Genomic DNA, 19,346 nt, shown 5'->3' with positions numbered 1-19,346 from the left:
TTTTCCTGAGAAATGAGGATGGAGAGACTCAAGAAAAATGATGGTTGAATTGTACCTAATTAATATGCCATCATTTTTTTCTTTGCCTTTTTTGTAAACACAGGAAGTCTTCACCTATTTAACAGCAACACAGTAGGTAGAAACAGATCCCACTCTTTAGATGAATGAATAACCAATATTCTTCACTGTCAAAATCCTTAAGTCCATTTGCAGTTGTTTTCTACTCATTTTTTTTCTCTTTCTCCAACCTGGCTTTTACTGTTCCTGAAATGTTACAGTGGATGGCCTCAAACAATATTTGCGTTGTTGTTGTTGTTGTTGTTGTTGTTTTTGAGACGGAGCCTCGCTCTGTGGCCCAGGCTGGAGTGCAGTGGCTCTATCTCAGCTCACTGCAAGCTCCGCCTCCCAGGTTCACGCCATTCTCCTCCCTCAGCCTCCCGAGTAGCTGGGACTACAGGCGCCGGCCACCACGCCCGGCTAATTTTTTATATTTTTAGTGGAGACGGGGTTTCACCGTGTTAGCCAGGATGGTCTCGATCCCCTGACCTTGTGATCCGCCCGCCTCGGCCTCCCAAAGTGCTGGGATTACAGGCGTGAGCCACTGCGCCCGGCCAGTATTTGCATTGTTTAATCTAATGGCCTTTTTCTGTTTCTGTTTTTCTTCATTGAGGCATTTACTGTTGCTGGAAATATGTTTCCCCTTTTTCCAGATGTTTTACTTATTGTGACTTTAGTTTCTTTACCTAGTGCCTTTTCTTAACTGCTAATGATTCCATATGTTATTTAAGATTTAGTATTGATCCCTAGCCTTAGATATACTTTTAAAATTTATGAATTAATTATGTTTAACGGATTCAGCTACAAATTCTGTTCCATAAACATTTATTTGCCAAACACCATCTGAGATGCTGGGTTTACAAACATAAATAAGATAATTCCTACCTTAAAGCAGCTTTCTGTTTAGAGGGAGGGGGAAACACAATCTGGTAATTATCATGCAATCTAGTAATAGTGTAGGTAGCACAGATTTTTTTCATAGGAACACAGAGAAGACACTTCATACAGTGTAAAAGACAGTTTGGGATCAGAAAATATACCCTAAAAGAGGGTGACACTTGAGATTTTAAAGAAGGAATGTAAGACTGTAGGGCAGCTTAGGGACATTCTAAGCAGAGGTTATAGTTTGAGCAAAACCATGAAAGTAAGAAACAGCATAAGGTAAAGTACAAGTATGTTATATTTGGAGAGCTTAAAATATGAAGCAAGGATTAATAGGAGGTGAAGGTAGTGGAGCCAGATCCAAAAATATGCCATGTTAAAGAGCCAGCACTTAATTCCCTAGGCAGTGGGGAGCTTTTGACACATTTCTTAGTGGCAAAGGGATAGGGCCACATACCTATTTTATGTAGATTAGTCTAACGTCTCTATAAAATATGGTTGTATTAGTTATCTGTGGATACGTAATAAAGTACCCAAAAACCTAGTAGCTAAAATAATATACATTATTATCTTATACTTTCTGTGGTTCAGGAACCTGGGCATAGCTAACTATGTTGCCTGGCTCAGGATCTCTCACAAGGCAGTAATCAAGGTAGCAGCCGGGCTGCAGTTATTCCAAGGTTCATTTGGGGGAGAATCTACTTCCTGAGCTCGCTTAAGTGGTTACTGACAGGATTATCTTCCTTTTGGGCTGTTGAACTGAGGGTCTGTCTAGTATTTCTCAAGAAGTATCCCTCAGTTTCTTGCCACATGGTCCTCGCTATAGCACAGCTCACAACACAGTAGCTATGAGAGAGCAAGTGAAAGCAAACGAGGAGGGTATACAAGACAGAAGCCAGTCTTTTTACTTAATCTTGGCAGTGACGTCTCATCACTTTGCCATACTCTGTTCATTAGCAGCAAGTCACTAAGTCCTGAAACTTTACATAGGGCATGAGTACTACATAGGGCAGGGTCATTGGGAGCCATCATTGAAGCTGCCTGTTACATGGACTTGAGGAAATAAGACTAGAGCTGAAGGGACCACTTAGGAAGCTATTATAATAATCCACGTGAAAGATATGGAGATTATTGTGGACATGCGTAGTACAATGCAGGGGAAGGAACTGAGTCAAGAAATGTTTAGGATATTAAATCACGAGAACTTGGTGATTTAAGGGAGAAAAAGGAATTAAGGGTGACATCTAATTTTTCTTGGTTCTTAAATAACTATTGACTAAATAATATTTTTACTTGAATGTGACTGAAACTCCTGTCCACATTTAGCTTTCTGTCCTCATCACTGCCATCTTCTCCATATTTTTTAGTAATCTGTTTGTCTTTAACATTGCTCTCACTATGTCTTTCATTAGATCCAGTTAGACACCAGTTATTTCTATTTGCTTAATTTTCCTATTTGTCTTTGTTCCTATGGTTACCCTCCTTGTCCAAGTACTTATCACTATACTCTTAAAGTATGAAAACAGTCTCCTCATTTCTTTCCTGTGCCCTATGCCCTTCTTCAGGGCAGAGTCTGAAACGTTTGATTATCTGTATTTCTGTCATTCGTTTAACCAATAATTGGGCCCACTTTATGACCAGTGCTTTGCTAGACCTTGAGAATGTAATAGTGAGCCAGATAAGCATTGTCTCTACTCTTTTGGGTCTTTCTTGGTACCTCTCTTTCCTTTCCATCTGTCAAAATATCACCAGTCCTGAAAGTACACTTGCTTCTACTCTTCTTATGAGATCTTCCTTGAAAGATGGATGTTCTTTTTATCTTCATCACCTACAGCTATTAACAGAAGTTTTACTTTGAAAATTTTAAAATTCTGTAAGTTTAAAAGTGAGCACTGATTTAAGCTATTAAGTGTAGTGAAGCCATTTCTGACCTCCCCTCTCAATCTACTTCAAGCAGTAGAATAGTACATTACCAGTCTGAATCATTGGAATCACATGGAGAGCTTTTTGGACATTCCCTCAAAGATTCTGATTCAATATATCAGAAGTGTAAACAAAATAAGACTCTAAGGTGAATTGGATATGTGCTAGATTAGAAAGCCATTGCATTAGAGTCACCCTCACCATTCTACTATTAATTGTTTTGTGTTTTTTTTTTTTTTTAGACGGAGAGTCTTGCTCTGTCACCCAGGCTGGAGTGCAGTGGCGCGATCTCGGCTCACTGCAAGCTCCGCCTCCCGGGTTCATGCCATTCTCCTGCCTCAGCCTCCCCAGTAGCTGGACTACAGGCGCCCGCCACCACGCCCGGCTAATGTGGTTTTTTTTGTATTTTTAGTAGAGACAGGATTTCACTGTGTTAGCCAGGATGGTCTCGGTATCCTGACCTCCTGATCCTCCCGCCTTGGCTTCCCAAAGTGCTGGGATTACAGGTGTGAGCCACCACGCCCGGCCTGTTTTGTGTGCATTTAATCATCCAAATAGCCTAAAGCAGTAGTTTCAAATACTAATTGAGGACTAGTTACATCAACACATGCAGACTTTTGGGCACCATCCCTAGAGTAGTTGAGTTCATTTCACTGCATCTGTGGTTATCGCCAGGCTTCTATATTTTTTAAGTAATGAAATATGACTGATATTGGACAAATAGGCTGATGTATTCATTTTTTTGTATTTTCCTTATCAGTGCTACTATGATTACTTTGGAAGGTTCTGACCATGTGGAGTCATATTTTAACTAACAGTTGAAAATGTGCTGGGTTTAGATGATATGATATTATTTCAATTTTATAGCTTTACTCTTTCATGCATTAATACATTTTCTCTAGGTCTTTTATTTTACTTCAGATAATTTACTGATCACATGGAAAATCTAAAACAATGACTGGTTGATTGTTTTTTCTCATATTATTCCAATAAGTCCTATTATAGTCTACCGTAGGGAGGCATATTATTACTTTCTTGCTGGATGGGATTGTCAGAATGTGACTTTAATAAATTGTTGTCTTCCTTTTCCTTAGTGTTATTCCTCTTTTAAGAGAATCTGTTGGAATATTAATGCAGAGAACTCCTCCCCTATTAGAAAATACTCTGCCTCAGTGCTATCAGAGGGTGAGTTTCAAATATTCCAAAACATTGGATTTTATGCTGTTTTCAATCTCTTGATTTTCAGCTTTCACAAATATGGGTAACATATGTATATAATTGACTATTTCTTCCAAGATTGAATGCTGACCATAAAATGTCATTTATACAAACCAGAATAAAATTGTTGGAAAATATTGAACTTTACTAAAGAAAATGTGGTAGAAATTGTTCTGATCTAGAAATTGAGCAGTTTTTAAAAATATAGAATATCCATAGCAGAGATATTCATTCAACATAGAGTTTTTGAGCTCCCACTCTACCAGATACTCTTCTAAAGTACTGGGGAGGTAATGGTAAACAAGACAGACAGTGCCTCTGTTTCATGGAACTTACAGTCCAGTGGGGAAATACAGTAACTAAACAGTAAGTAGATAACTAAGAAAATATTAAGGAGAATTACTATAGTAGAAATAAAACAAAGTGATGTGATAGTCATGAATGGCTACCTTAGATTCACTAAGGAAGTTATATTCAAGGAAATTGAAACTTTGAAGACAAGAAAGAGCTAGCCATATGAAAATACTGGAAAAGAATGTTCCAGGCAAGGGAAATTGCTAATGTAAAAGTGCTATGGCTGGATTTAATTTGTGTTTGAAGAACAGAATAAAAAAGGCCATTGTGGCTGAAGCATATTAAATAAAGGGAAGAATGGCTTGAAAGCCTGGAGAGAATGACAGGAGCAAGATCATTTAGGGTTTTGGGTCATAGATTTAGATTTAATTCTAACTCAGTGGGAAGCATTGGAAAGCTTTTAGGCAATAGAAGTGTCATAAATCCTATGTTTTTAAGAGATTATTGTGTTTTCTATGAAGAGAACATATTCTAGGGAGGATGAAAGCAAAGAAAACCAGTTATGAAGTTATTGTCCTCTAAGTGAAAAACAATGGTGGTTTAGATTACAGTTGTAGCAGTGAAGATAAATATACATTTGGGATATGTTTTTGGAAGTGGATTATATTAGCAGAGGGGAGAGAAAGTGTTGGTTTATTACTTGGTAGATGGTAATGCCACTTACTGAGACTGAGGCCTTGTTGGTACAGGTTTGAGGATGGAAAATCTCCCCAAATGAAGAGTTCTATTCTGGATATGTTAAAATGGAAATGGCTACTATACTTCTAGGAGAAATGTTACTTAAGTAGTTGGATATGAAAATCTTGAGTTTTGGGGACAGATTAGGACCAGAAAGAGTTATAAGTCATCAATATATGAATAACATCTAAAACATCTAGATTGTATTGATTACCTCCGGAGAAGTTCTAGTTCTACTCTTTTAGCTCTGCTTTCAACTCTAAATTTGGAGCATAGGTGAGAAAGCCAGGAAAGGTAGTGGTGAGTGGTGTGCTGGAAAACCAGAAGAGTGTAGGATCACAGTGTTGAAGAGGGAGGAAGTAATTAACTGTGTTGAATATTTCTGTGGGGTCAAGGAGGGTAAAAACAAGAAGTGATCATTGACTGGCATTCTGGATGCCATTACTGACCTTGTTAAGAACAATTTCATTGGAGTGTTGGAGAGGGGAGCATGATTTGAGTGGATTAAGGAGAAAATGAACGGGGAACTGACAACTCCTTTAAGAAGTGTTGTTAAAGGGAGCAGAGAAATGAGTTGATAGCAGATATGGATGTACTATCAGGAGACAGGGTATTTTTTTGTTTTTAAAGTAGGATGTTTAGAACAGCATTATCCCACAGAACTTTCCCCAATAATGGAAATGTTCTATAATCTGCCCTGTCCAATATGGAAGCCAGAAACCACATGTGGCTAGTGTAACTGATTCTTTTTAACTTAATTTCCATTCATTTAAATAGTCACATATGTCTAGTGACTTTTGAATTGCACAGCACAGTTCTAGAACATGTGCATTAACTGATGGTAACAGTCTGAGAGGAAGAAATTGTTACAGTACTGAAGGACATTATTAAAGGAATGACATCATGAGAAGATGAGAAAGGATAGAACCCAAAGCACAATGGAAGGATTAACTGTTGATAGTAGCAGGGGTACTAGATCCTCTGAGGGAATGCAGAAATGCTGACATAGATGAGACGTCACTGGTAGCTTTAATGGTAAAGGATAAGGGATTTTCTTTGTACTTCTGTTTTCTCTATAATGTACTAGGCAGCGTAATCATGCAGAGAGATCAGAAGGCTAGAGGAAAAAGGAGAAGGTATAAAATAATCTTTTGATACAGGGAAAGTACATATTGCCCATGCAAGATTTGTGGTTATTATTTTAAGGTAGCATCAATCAGCATAATTGTTACTAATTGTTTTATATATATATGTGTATATATGTATATATATACACATATATATGTTTTTTATATATATATGTGTATATATGTATATATATACACATATATATGTTTTTTATAAATATATATATAGTTTCTCTTCTTCACAATAAACTACAGGGTGAGTATCGTCTTCCTTTCCCTAGGTAAAATTGAGGCTCACCTTAGGTGCAAATGGTAGTGGCTGAATCAGGATTCTAATCCATGTCACTCTGACTCTAAAGGTCATGTTCTTTCTACTGTACCACACTGCCCTTTTCATCTGTAACTACACTTTCCTCCCATTTTTTAATTTGTAAAATTAAGCCAGTTTCTACAGGAATTATTCTTTAGTTTGTGTTTTAAGATAACTGCAGTCATATACTTGTACTGCCACATATGGAAGTAGGAGAAATCTTTTCAACCAGGTCATTTCATTAACAGTGGAACTCACCTTAAGGCCTCAGTCATGAGGATGCCATGTAGAAAAATGTGGAGGGATATCTGGCTAAAACAGCTATATTGTTAGAGTCCAAAAAGAGGAAGAAAAAGTACACCTTGATCTTTTTCCCCAATAAAAGCAGTTTTTAAAGAAGGCACGGTACATACTATCTCAGTTTCCCATCAACTGTCTTGGAGTTTATAGAAAATAATGACTGCATTCATCAAATTCTGACAAAAAATAAATATTTTTGATAGATATAAGATCGACATTTTCTTAACTTCCCAAGTAGATTATGTAAAAATCAGAATCTCAGAACTGAAAAAGATCTTATTGTGCATTTGGCCCAGCCTTCTGTCTGTTGCAAAATCTCCTCTATGACATCAAGTTAGTATTACAGCTTCTTGACCATTTCTGGAGATAGGTAGTTAACACACAGAGAAGCTCCCTCTTTCTTTGTAAACTGCTGTAATTGTTATAAAGATCTTTTCACATTGAGCTTTTTTCTTTTAACTTCTGATTGTTGATCTTAGTTCAGCTCCTCCAGATCAATATGGAGATGCAGAACAATAGCAGTGATTTGGGTATCTGTCTTTTTCCTGACCTTCAGGGAATACATTTAATGTTTCATTCTTATTTTCTGTACATTTTCGGTAGTTAGCCTATATTAAGTTAAGGAAGTGTCCTTCTAATAGTTTTTTTTCCAAATTATAAATAAGTGTTGGACTTTATAAAGTGATTGTTACTGTAAATTTCCCTGTGGGGCACACTCTCGGGTGTGTCCTACAAATTTTGATACGTGTTTGTTTATATTTCCCAAATACTTGTCATGGTACCTGGCACATAATTAGTACTCAAGAGTATTTATTTATTTATTTATTTATTTATTTATTCAAACATCCTCCTTTTCTTTTTTTAAGCTGGAGGATAGAATCCATGTTTACTGATATGTTGCATAATAACTTAAGTAGAAGGGAGTGCTTAACTTGATTATGATGTTAATATCTCTCCTTTATATTTCAGGTACAGCAGTTGCAAGGAGTTTACAGTTTACAGGAACAGCACTTCTGGACTTTATGTTCTGACGTTTATGTTGGGACCTTGAAATTAATAGTAGCACCTGATGCTGATGCTAGGTGGATTTTAAGCCAAACACATAATATTTTTACTCAGGTATGTCTTTTTTACTAACTTCTTTTAAGGGTCTTAACATTTTTTTTTTATTTTTTATTATACTTTAGGTTTTAGGGTACATGTGCGCAATGTGCAGGTTAGTTACATATGTATACGTGTGCCATGCTGGTGCGCTGCACCCACTAACTCGTCATCTAGCATTAGGTATATCTCCCAATGCTATCCCTCCCCGCTCCCCTCACCCCACAACAGTCCCCAGAGTGTGATGTTCCCCTTCCTGTGTCCATGTGTTCTCATTGTTCAATTCCCACCTATGAGTGAGAATATGCGGTGTTTGGTTTTTTGTTCTTGCGATAGTTTACTGAGAATGATGATTTCCAATTTCATCCATGTCCCTACAAAGGACATGAACTCATCATTTTTTATGGCTGCATAGTATTCCATGGTGTATGTGTGCCACATTTTCTTAATCCAGTCTATCATTGTTGGACATTTGGGTTGGTTCCAAGTCTTTGCTATTGTGAATAATGCCACAATAAACATACGTGTGCATGTGTCTTTATAGCAGCATGATTTACAGTCCTTTGGATATATACCCAGTAATGGGATGGCTGGGTCAAATAGTATTTCTAGTTCTAGATCCCTGAGGAATCGCCACACTGACTTCCACAATGGTTGAACTAGTTTACAGTCCCACCAACAGTGTAAAAGTGTTCCTATTTCTCCACATCCTCTCCAGCACCTGTTGTTTCCTGACTTTTTAATGATTGCCATTCTAACTGGTGTGAGATGGTATCTCATTGTGGTTTTGATTTGCATTTCTCTGATGGCCAGTGATGGTGAGCATTTTTTCATGTGTTTTTTGTCTGCATAAATGTCTTCTTTTGAGATATGTCTGTTCATGTCCTTTGCCCACTTTTTGATGGGTTTTTTTTGTGGTTTTTGTTGTTTTTTTCTTGTAAATTTGTTTGAGTTCATTGTAGATTCTGGATATTAGCCCTTTGTCCGATTAGTAGGTTGCAAAAATTTTCTCCCATTTTGTAGGTTGCCTGTTCACTCTGATGGTAGTTTCTTTTGCTGTGCAGAAGCTCTTTAGTTTAGTTAGATCCCATTTGTCAATTTTGGCTTTTGTTGCCATTGCTTTTGGTGTTTTAGACATGAAGTCCTTGCCCATGCCTGTGTCCTGAATGGTAATGCCTAGGTTTTTCTTCTAGGGTTTTTAATGGTTGTAGGTCTAACGTTTAAGTCTTTAATCCATCTTGAATTGATTTTTGTATAAGGTGTAAGGAAGGGATCCAGTTTCAGCTTTCTACATATGGCTAGCCAGTTTTCCCAGCACCATTTATTAAATAGGGAATCCTTTCCCCATTGCTTGTTTTTCTCAGGTTTGTCAAAGATCAGATAGTTGCAGATATGCGGCATTATTTCTGAGGGCTCTGTTCTGTTCCATTGATCTATGTCTCTGTTTTGGTACCAGTACCATGCTGTTTTGGTTACTGTAGCCTCGTAGTATAGTTTGAAGGCAGGTAGTGTGATGTCTCCAGCTTTGTTCTTTTGGCTTAGGATTGACTTGGCGATGCGGGCTCTTTTTTGGTTCCATATGAACTTTAAAGTAGTTTTTTCCAATTCTGTGAAGAAAGTCATTGGTAGCTTGATGGGGATGGCATTGAATCTGTAAATTACCTTGGGTAGTATGGCCATTTTCACGATATTGGTTCTTCCTACCCATGAGCATGGAATGTTCTTCCATTTGTTTGTATCCTCTTTTATTTCCTTGAGCAGTGGTTTGTAGTTCTCCTTGAAGAGGTCCTTCACGTCCCTTGTAAGTTGGATTCCTAGGTATTTTATTCTCTTTGAAGCAATTGTGAATGGGAGTTCACTCATGATTTGGCTCTCTGTTTGTCTGTTGTTGGTGTATAAGAATGCTTGTGATTTTTGTACATTGATTTTGTATCCTGAGACTTTGCTGAAGTTGCTTATCAGCTTAAGGAGATTTTGGGCTGAGACAATGGGGTTTTCTAGATATACCATCATGTTGTCTGCAAACAGGGACAATTTGACTTCCTCTTTTCCTAATTGAATACCCTTTATTTCCTTCTCCTGCCTAATTGCCCTGGCCAGAACTTCCAACACTATGTTGAATAGGAGTGGTGAGAGAGGGCATCCCTGTCTTGTGGGGTCTTAACATTTTTTATAACTAGTAGTTTTAAAAATATTTACAAGGCCAATGTGAGAGGATGGCTTGAGGCTAGGATTTCTAGATCAGCGTGGGCAACATAGTGAGACCCCATCTCTACAAAACATCAAATCAGCTGGGCATGGTGGCATGCACCTATAGTCCCAGCTGCTTGGGAGGCTGAGGCAGGAGGGTTGCTGGAGCCCAAGAGTTTGAGGCTGCAGTGGATTATGATCCAGTTGCACTCCAGCCTGGGCCACAGAGCAAGACCCTGTCTGAAAAAAAAAAAAAAAAAAATTGCTGTTTAACATAATAAATATATATATACTACTAAACTATAAGGTAAGCATAAAACCACATTTTTGGCTGGGCGCGGTGGCTCACACCTGTAATCCCAGCGCTTTGGGAGGCTGAGGCAGGCAGATCACGAGGTCAGGAGATCGAGACCATCCTGGCTAACACAGTGAAACCCCGTCTCTCTACTAAAAATACAAAAAATTAGCCGGGCATGGTGACGGGCGACTGTGGTCCCAGCTACTCGAGAGGCTGAGGCAGGAGAATGGCATGAACCCAGGAGGTGGAGCTTGCAGTGAGCCGAGATCATGGCCACTGCACTCCAGCCTGGGCGACAGAGCAAGACTCGGTCTCAAAGAAAAGAGAAAACCACATTTTTTTTTCCAACCACAGAGTCAAGTTTGGGAAATACCTATTTTAGTTAATATTCTTCAGGAATAGAAAGATAGTTCCTATATGCTCATCATTGTACTTATTTCAGTTGCTTCGAGAAAAAGTATATTATCCTTTACTGCACATTTCTTATAAGATATGTTAGGTACTATTTGAAGCCAAGAATTCTAAAACAGTGTTTGTAATAAGAATAAGTGGCTTTAGCTAAAAGCAGATTGTTAACTTTTTTGTGTGACAACAAAACTATGGTCACCTACTGAGTGATTTAATAACTTTATATGCTGTTGAGTTTTTCTTAATAGTGCATTTGGAATCATGAATTAGTCAGTGCATGGTCTACAACCAGATTATTTCAGTTAAGGTTCATGCCATCATGAGTTAACATAGCTATGTAACTGACAATTAAAGACTGATTACTGTGGTATGTATTGTGTATATATTGGGAGAATAAGAAGGTCATGTCAGTAACATCTAAGAAAGAGGTAGAGAGAATATAAATTCTGTTCTCAGTCTAGTTTGTTAGAAACATTTGGCAAAAAACCCTAGACATCGATACCACTGTCAGAATCATCTAACAGCAGTCCCCAACCGTTTTGGCACCAGGGACCGGCTTTGTGGAAGACAATTTTTCCATGAACAGGGGTTGGAGGTGGTGGTGGGAGGAATGGTTTTGGGATGAAACTGTTCCACCTCAGATCATTAGGCATTAGATTCTCATAAAGAGCACACAGCCTAGATCCCTCGCATGTGCAGTTCCTATGAGAATCTAATGCCACAGTTCACCTGCCACTCACCACTGTGAGTGGCCTTGTTCCTAACAGACCATGGACCAGTACTGGCCCGTGGCCCAGGGGTTAGGGACCCCTGATCTAACACATAGATCTAATGAAGAAACAGGTTCCATGTGTTAAAAATCTGTGGTTGAAACTGACATTATATTCCTCCTGATTTGATACCAGGGGGAATACAGAACATGACCTATGTGGTACTCCTAGCAAAAATGTTTCACTTGAATCTAACCATGAGCAAACATCCAGACAAATACAGCTTGTGAGAGCCTCCACAAGGCTGTTAACTTGGATTCTTTTAAAAAGTGTCAATGTCATGAAAGGAGAAAAAGGTACAGGATAATTCTAGATTAGAGGAAACTTCACAATTAAATGCAATATGTGGTACTTGGTTGAATCTTGGACTGGGGAAAAAAAGCAACCACAAAGGAAAGTATTGGATAATCAAAGAAATTTGATTATAGACTGTAGTAGTTCATTTAATTGTATGGGTGGTTAAATTTCTTGGATGTGATAATGGTATTGTGGTATAGAAGACTGTTCTTAATTCTTAGGAGATTCATGTTGAAGGATTTAATGGCAAAGTATCCAGCTGTTTAATTTTCAAATGTTTTGGCAAAAATAAAAAAATTGCATATAAATATATATGTAGAGAGATGAAGCAAACATGGTAAAATATTAACAATTGGTAAATATAGCTGAAGGGTTCACAGGTATTTATTGTACTATTATTTTGACTTCAAATTTTTTCAAAATAGGCCAGGCATGGTGGCTCACACCTGTAATCCCAGTGCTTTGGGAGGCCAAGGCAGGCAGATCACCTGAGGTCAGGAGTTTAAGATCAGCCTCACCAACGTGGTAAAACCCCGTCTCTACTAAAAATACAAAAATAAGCTGGGTATGGTGGTGCATGCCTGTAATCCCAGTCACTCAGGAGGTTGAAGCAGGAGAATCGCTTGAACCCAGGAGGCAGAGGTTGCAGTAAGCTGAGAGCATGCCATTGCGCCCCAGCCTGGGTGACAGAGTGAGACTCCGTCTCAAAAAAAAAAAAGTTTTTTTCCAAAGTAAAAAGTTGAAAAATAAAAACTTTGGTGGTGCCTCATTGCCATCCAGGTAAAGCCCAGACTTTTTAGCGTGAACCAGCAGACTTTTAAAGTCTGTCTCCTGCTTTTCATTGCCATGTACTTTATACTCCAAACCCACCAGACTGTTTACTTTTCTGTGAGGGACAAAAATCCTCCTCTAACTTAAAGATCCAATGCAATTGTTACTTTCTCTCTGAAGCCTTAAGTGTCCCACGAAGCAGAATTACTTTATCCTATGTCATACATATCACATTGTACAACTTGTGTGCAAGTTCCTACCAGCTGTCATGATTTTGCATTCCCAGTGCTTAGAAGAGTATATGTGTATAATGAATTTGTTATATAAACAGATTTTAAAAACTGTCTTTGATTAAAGCCATCTTTATATATACTAAGTATGGAAAAATATTGTTGGGTTCCCATTGGTCTTTTTTAACCACAAGCTCAAAAAGATCTTAATGAGATCTAAAATCTATCTTTCTGATAAAGAGAAATGTGTCATTAGGTCCCTTTGGGAATAAATTAATGAAATAATCTTATGTATAATTAGGATTTACTCCAGTGCTAATCTTATGTGTAATCAAGGCATACACTACTACAAAACAATATGCTGGTACCACTTATTTATTTCAGAATTTTAACAACTAGGTGTCTTTCTTAACAGACACTGTAAGTCTATATCATGACATTCATGATGAAGCATGCAAGACCTTCACAGTGTGTCTGAATCCTTCTTACACCTTCTACATATTACAGGGACAACAAGATAACCAGGCTAGCAGCAATGTTTTTTTTCGCTGACATTTCCAGATTATTTTTCCCTCCTTTACCTTGAATTTTCTCCTAGATATGCAATGTCCTTTCACCCTCATAGTGTGAACTTCTGTTGAATTCTAGGACACCCCATATTCTCCTAAGACTTTGGCACTTACTCACAATTTGCCCTCTGAAAAGGAATGCAATTTCTAGTTTTAGAAATGTGCAAGCAGCTGTGTCCGGGCTTAGGAACTGCTGAAGTTGTCATTCAAGTAAGTGGAAGGAGGTTCTTCCGGTAACTTTAGAAATTTTGGCTTTTAAAATGGCTGAAATTGAAAGTTTATTCAGCTGCTTCTTTGGTTTTGGAAACTGCATTTGAGCTTTGAATATTTTAAGCCCTGAAAAAATATTTTAAGCCTTTTTATCACCTAAGGTCAAGTCCACTTTATTTCATTCCTTGCAGAGACCAGGGATTCTTTGAGACTTGCAGTGAAGGTGGCTCAACACATTTTTCCTAGGGGAGAGGGGAGTCACCCTACTAATGACTTTCGTTCCTACATTTAATGATTTTAAAACTGTTTTATGATCACTGCTTTAGTTCTGACTTATGCAAATTGAAATTTTCATGAATTTATTTTCCTTTTCTGCATATACCCTAGTAATGCATGGTCCTTATGCAATTAGTATATGCCAAGGCTTGCAGGAGCATTTTTATTTTATGAAATGAAATTTTAAAAAAATTTTGATCTTAAATTACATCTTATAAATTTTACTTATCAAAAATAAGAAAACTCAAATTGCTCCCTTTTTGATCACATAGATGCTTCAGGTGTATTTCTTATAGACAGAGTCAAAATACTGGTGGCCTTGGTTCCAAAATACCAAAAGAAGGATTTTTTTCAATAATAAGTTATAGCTTTTGGTTTATTGCATTTTTAGGTATCTTTCTTATAGCCAGTCTTAAATTAGAATGTAAGTGATAGTTTTTGGTTAAAAATTGTTTTGTCAAAACTTTTATGAGGATAACTTTAAACTGAGAAGACCAATATCTAAAAGTTGGAGAATTATAATTTTCTATTTTGTTAATAAAACTATAGTTTTGTGACTATATCTTAGGCAATATCCTTTTTAATTTCATTTTCCAGAGTTACCAATTAATCTTTAACTGCTAAAGAAGTTGGCTTGCTGTACGTGAATATAAACTATTGCAAGTGGATTGCTAAAAGCCACTTCAGTACTTAGATTGCTTTGGGATTAAGAGACAATACAGTTTTTAAAGTACCAGGTTTTCTGTTGACGTATAAAAAGTCCTCTCCTTCTTTTTCCCCTTGCACTAATTTTTTTTTAATGAGTTATCATTTGGGAATTGATAAAATGGAGAGTTTACCTTTTGTGTTTAGTGTACAAACAGCAAAAAAAAAAAAAAAAAAAAAATGAGATACTAGATTAGGAAGGCAATTAACATCTTATGTTTTAAATTGGCCAATAGTATATGTTAATTTTTTTAAATAGCACACTTCACAATCATAACTGTAATCCTAAAAATTTTAATATACCTTTTTTGTTAGAAATAATGTTTGAAGAAAACATATTAAAGAAACATGTAGAAATATGTTTGAAGAAAAGTCTATAATATACGCTTGGGGTTTATTACCATTATCATTTCCACAAAACACAAAAGATGGTCTCGCCTAATACATATTTACTCCTTGATAGAACTTCTACCTTTATTTCTTCCATCTTTTCTACTCTTTTGCCTTTCTCACTTGTGCCTGATAATTCCTAAGCCCCCAACTTCCTGCTTCAGCTTTTTGTGCTCTATTGTGTGTCCTCAAAATAGAAATTAACACTGATACTCAGGAAGGAACCAAAAAGCCTCCTCACAAGCCCAAGTAAGAGTGCCCCAAGTTTCAGAAACTTTCTGCCTCTGTAAACTCTCCTAGGATCATAATCCCTTCCTGTGGCTTTATCTAACTTTGCTCTGTCTGCTTGAGGGAGGGGGTACGGAGTAGGAGAAAGTGGATTACTATTTTTCCACCTTTCCTTTTCTTTTTTTTTCTTTTAAGCTTTTGGTCAAGGGCTTTAATGTTTCCTAAGTATTGATTTTGGTTGCCTGCTCTGCAGTTTTTCCTTATCCATCTTCCCATTATCTTTCTTCATCATTTGTACTTGAAGTCTGCCAGAATCTGACCTCCTTTGGAGGTTGGAGAGAACAACCACAGGTTGTGAGGCCAACAGATCCCTAGGTTTATTGTTTTTAAGTAATCCATATGATTTAAGTGTTCACTGGTTGATGAATAGTGGTGGAAATAATAACAGCACCAGCAGCTAGTATTTATTGAGAGCTCATCGTGTGCCAAGTACTGTGATCAGTACCTAACGTATTAAATGAGCCTCAAAAGACAATTTACAGAAAAAAAAAACCCACACTCAAGTTACTGTTATTGACTTGTAATTTAGTCACAGTTACTCATTATTGCTAACTCTGAAATGATTTAGGTTTCACAAGGAAGAGTAAGGCAATTTTTCAAGACTTCATTTTAAAGGGATAAGGATGAATATATGTTCAGTCGAAATAATTTTCTATAGTCATATTCCCGTTTATTTCTCTAAATTTTTTACTTCTGATTTGTTATCCTTTCTACAACAATAAATATGTATTGAAGATATTCTAAGCCTATGGCACCAGGTTAACATTTATTTTCTTAGGAGCATAAAAGTGTTCAAAATAGGTGCCTTTCCCATTTATAAAAATGTTGACTGGAGTATGGTTTGTACATTATTCTCAGGATATGCAATGAGTACTATATGGTTTTCACATTTTAAGGACCTGTCAGCCAGCCTCTGGCTCCTAGTCCCATTCTAGGAGTAGAATTTATGAGGGATCTGAGGAGTGTTTTCATTTGTTGGAGTGTCTGTCATGTCTTTGTGATGTGAATAAACTATAGAAAACTTAGTTTGCATTCAGGGAGTAGGTGACTTACCATAGGATTCTTCTACTTTTCTCTTTACTTTAAAGGAAACTGGAAGAGGAAAATGAGAATCTGTAAAACTTGAAGCTGTCCTCATTGGGCCAGATGGATAAAGCAAAATGACTTTTTTTTTCTTTGTTAGACTAAGCTTTCGTGGAAAGCTGTAAGCCCTCAGGGGAAGGATATCAGCTTGAGTAATTAACTCATGATTACGCAAAGATAATTTACCTAGCCTCTTTGTTTTTCCTTTCTTTTTTATTGCCTTGGGCTACTTCATTTTTTATTACCATCTTCTCTGTTTAGGGCTAGGAGTAAGGAAAATGACAGAGACAATAAAAAGAGCCCAAGTTTTGCCCATTTCGCTTTCACTAACAATGTTGTTGAAAAATAAAAGAAATTAAGACAATTTATTTGAAGAATATTTGTTTCCTCTAATGGTTTGATATATAAGAATTTTTAAAGAATTCCTAAGTACAGTCATTTCAGGTGTCATCTGGATAATGTCAGATCATATAATTGTAATCAATCATAATAATTTGTTTGTAATAGCCTTTTATAAGTGCCTGGTATATAGTAAGGATTTATTGAATATCTGTCAAATATTGGATGAATATGTAACAATTGTGTGAGATTAGTAGGGTTGGTGTTTATCAATACTTTTAAAATGAGAAAAAATGAAGTTTGATTTTAATTTGTAACTCAAGAACATACAGATACTAAATTCTGTCTTTTTTCCTGCCACATCATCTTAACTGAGGAGAGGATGCTATTAAATATATTTTTCTTAAATTTGAATAACAGAGGCTTTAACTTTCCACAGGAAGGCCTTTTATTAAAAAAAAAAAAAAAAGGAGAAGCACCAGCAAAATTAAAATACGTTTCTTTTGCTGACAAGCTTCTAGAGCCTGCAAGCCTTTTATCCATTCGAGTAGTTCCTGAATGCTTTCAAGCACTCAGTATTGTACAGAGCCCTCCTACCTGAATTCTAGAAAAAAAGCCAAGCTAGAAAACAGTGCTTTGAGGAGTCCAGAAATTACTATAAGAAGGTAGTGCTAATAGATTTTTTTCCCCACTCTGGTTTTTTCCTATTAAATATTCCAATTTACCTTTTATTCTGTGGTACTGAGAAGAAAGGGCTTATTGTGACTGATTGGTTCCTTTAATTAAAAATAGATCATTTTGGGTTGAAAGCAGGAAATTAGTAGAATTTCAGTTAATTCAACAAATACTTATTGATCACTTACTGTGTGCTGGCTCCCACTTGAGGTTCTAGGAGTCAGCAATGTAAAAAAGAAGACCAAATCCTTTATCTCGGAGACATTATATTATAGTGAGAGGTCAACAATAAACAATAAACACCGTGAATAAGTTGTATAGTACATCACAAGGTGATAAGTGTACTGGGAGTGCTGAGGTATTTACCAGCTCTTGTACCAAGCTTTATTTTTTTCTTTAGCCTTTGGGGATTTCAGTTTTCAGAGAGGATAAAGAACTAGCAGAGAAGACTGAGAAAGACTGATAAGTGAAGTAAAAAGGCAGCCAGTGAATATTCTCTGGAAGCCAAAAGGGAAAAAAAAAAAAAATATATATATATATATATGGGAGTGACCATCTGTATTATTGCTGATAGGTGAAGTAGGAAGAAGAGGCCTGAGAATTGGATATTAATGTGAGCAATGTGAAAGTGACTTGGACAAACAGTTTTGGGGAAGTGTTGGGAAGCAAAAGATTGGTTGAAATGAGTTCAAGAGAGAAGTGAGAAAAAGGATTTTAGACAGCAAATATGGATAACTCTTTTGAGGCTTTTTGCTGTAAAGAAGAGCGGAGATGGGGAGCCCAAAAGGGGATGTAGGGCTAAGTAAAGATTTTTGTTGTTTTTTTTTGTTTGTTTAAAATAGCTTTAGGGGGTACAAGTGCAGTTTTGTTACTAGGATATATTGTGTAGTAGTGAAGTTTGGGCTTTTAGTGCAACTGTCGCCTGAATAGTGTACATTGTACCCAAAAGATAGTTTCTCATGAGGTTTTTTCAAAGATAGAAACAGCTACAGTGTGTTTGTATGCTAATAGAAGTGATCCAGTTGAGAGGGAGTAAATTGATAATACAGAAGATATTGGGGAGAATTTAGAGAGCAGTATCCTTGAGTAGCAAGTTCATATCCAAAACAGAAGCGAGAACTTGGAGTGCAAAATAATTCCAATAGATGGTAATACTTGCTAAATTGTTTACTAATCATTTATCACAGGAGGATTTAGACAGGGTTGATGTATCAATTTCAAGTAGGAGCCAACCAGTCAAGCATCATGGTGTCCTCTAACAGAGTAATTGTAGAAGGGGAACTGCATTTTTCTAAGTATCACCTGGGTATCTGGATAGGGTGTGTGACTGCTATGGCTCTTTTTTTTTTTTTTTTTTTTTTGTAGTGGTAAATGGAGATTCTTTTTTGTAGCTTATGAATATATTTGTTTCTGAAATAATTCTTTTCAGTGAGATTTGTAAAAGAAAAGAATTACTTTCCTGAAATGTATAGGGTGTTATTAGCTTGTTAGATTTTCTAACTTTTTTTTTCTTACTTCTCAGGCTGGAGTGAGACAGCTCTACGTACAGATTGACTTTGCAGCCATGTAGTGAAGGGAAAGAAATTACGCACCTTTTATGGACCAAATTTTTCTGGTACTGTACGATCCAAAACATTGTACCCAGCTTTTTAAAAGAGAAATTATCACTACAACTCCAGAGCACTAAGTAGACTGGGTAGAGTCAGCCGTTTATGCTTTGTGGGGAGTTCACAGCTAAGGGATCAGATTTAAGAGGATATCTCCTGGACTTTTGGTCTTTTCTTTTGTGCTCTTTCCTCCAAATCTTTTTGACTTCTGAAGTTTTTGGCTTAGGATGTTGATTTGTCCTTTTGTCTTTCTTTTTTTGTTTTTGTTTTCTGTTTGTTTGTTTGTTTGT

At 36.8% G+C, this 19,346-nt stretch overlaps 1 protein-coding gene across 3 annotated transcripts in view; it reads left to right on the top strand.

Moving 5' to 3' along the window:
• The window catches only part of SLC30A7 (solute carrier family 30 member 7), a 102,155-nt gene that overhangs the window by 61,329 nt on the left and 21,480 nt on the right, over window positions 1-19,346 (top strand). For 2 of the 3 annotated variants that reach the window (XR_008500620.2, XM_054475524.2), the window contains exons 9-11: window positions 3,957-4,047; window positions 7,819-7,968; window positions 18,972-19,064. Coding sequence is in view for 2 of the 3 variants with exons in the window: in XM_054475524.2 (XP_054331499.1) it covers window positions 3,957-4,047; window positions 7,819-7,968; window positions 18,972-19,019 (289 nt within the window). In the remaining variant the exon portion in view is untranslated. The remainder of the gene's footprint in view (window positions 1-3,956; window positions 4,048-7,818; window positions 7,969-18,971; window positions 19,065-19,346) is intronic. The other variant, XM_054475537.2, reaches the window with a different exon arrangement.

This window comes from Pongo pygmaeus, chromosome 1 (assembly GCF_028885625.2).
Source record: "Pongo pygmaeus isolate AG05252 chromosome 1, NHGRI_mPonPyg2-v2.0_pri, whole genome shotgun sequence".
NCBI classification, from domain to species: Eukaryota; Metazoa; Chordata; class Mammalia; order Primates; family Hominidae; genus Pongo; species Pongo pygmaeus.
The sequence above is the reverse complement of the archived record's forward strand: the minus strand, read 5'-3'. Positions and strand labels throughout refer to the sequence as shown.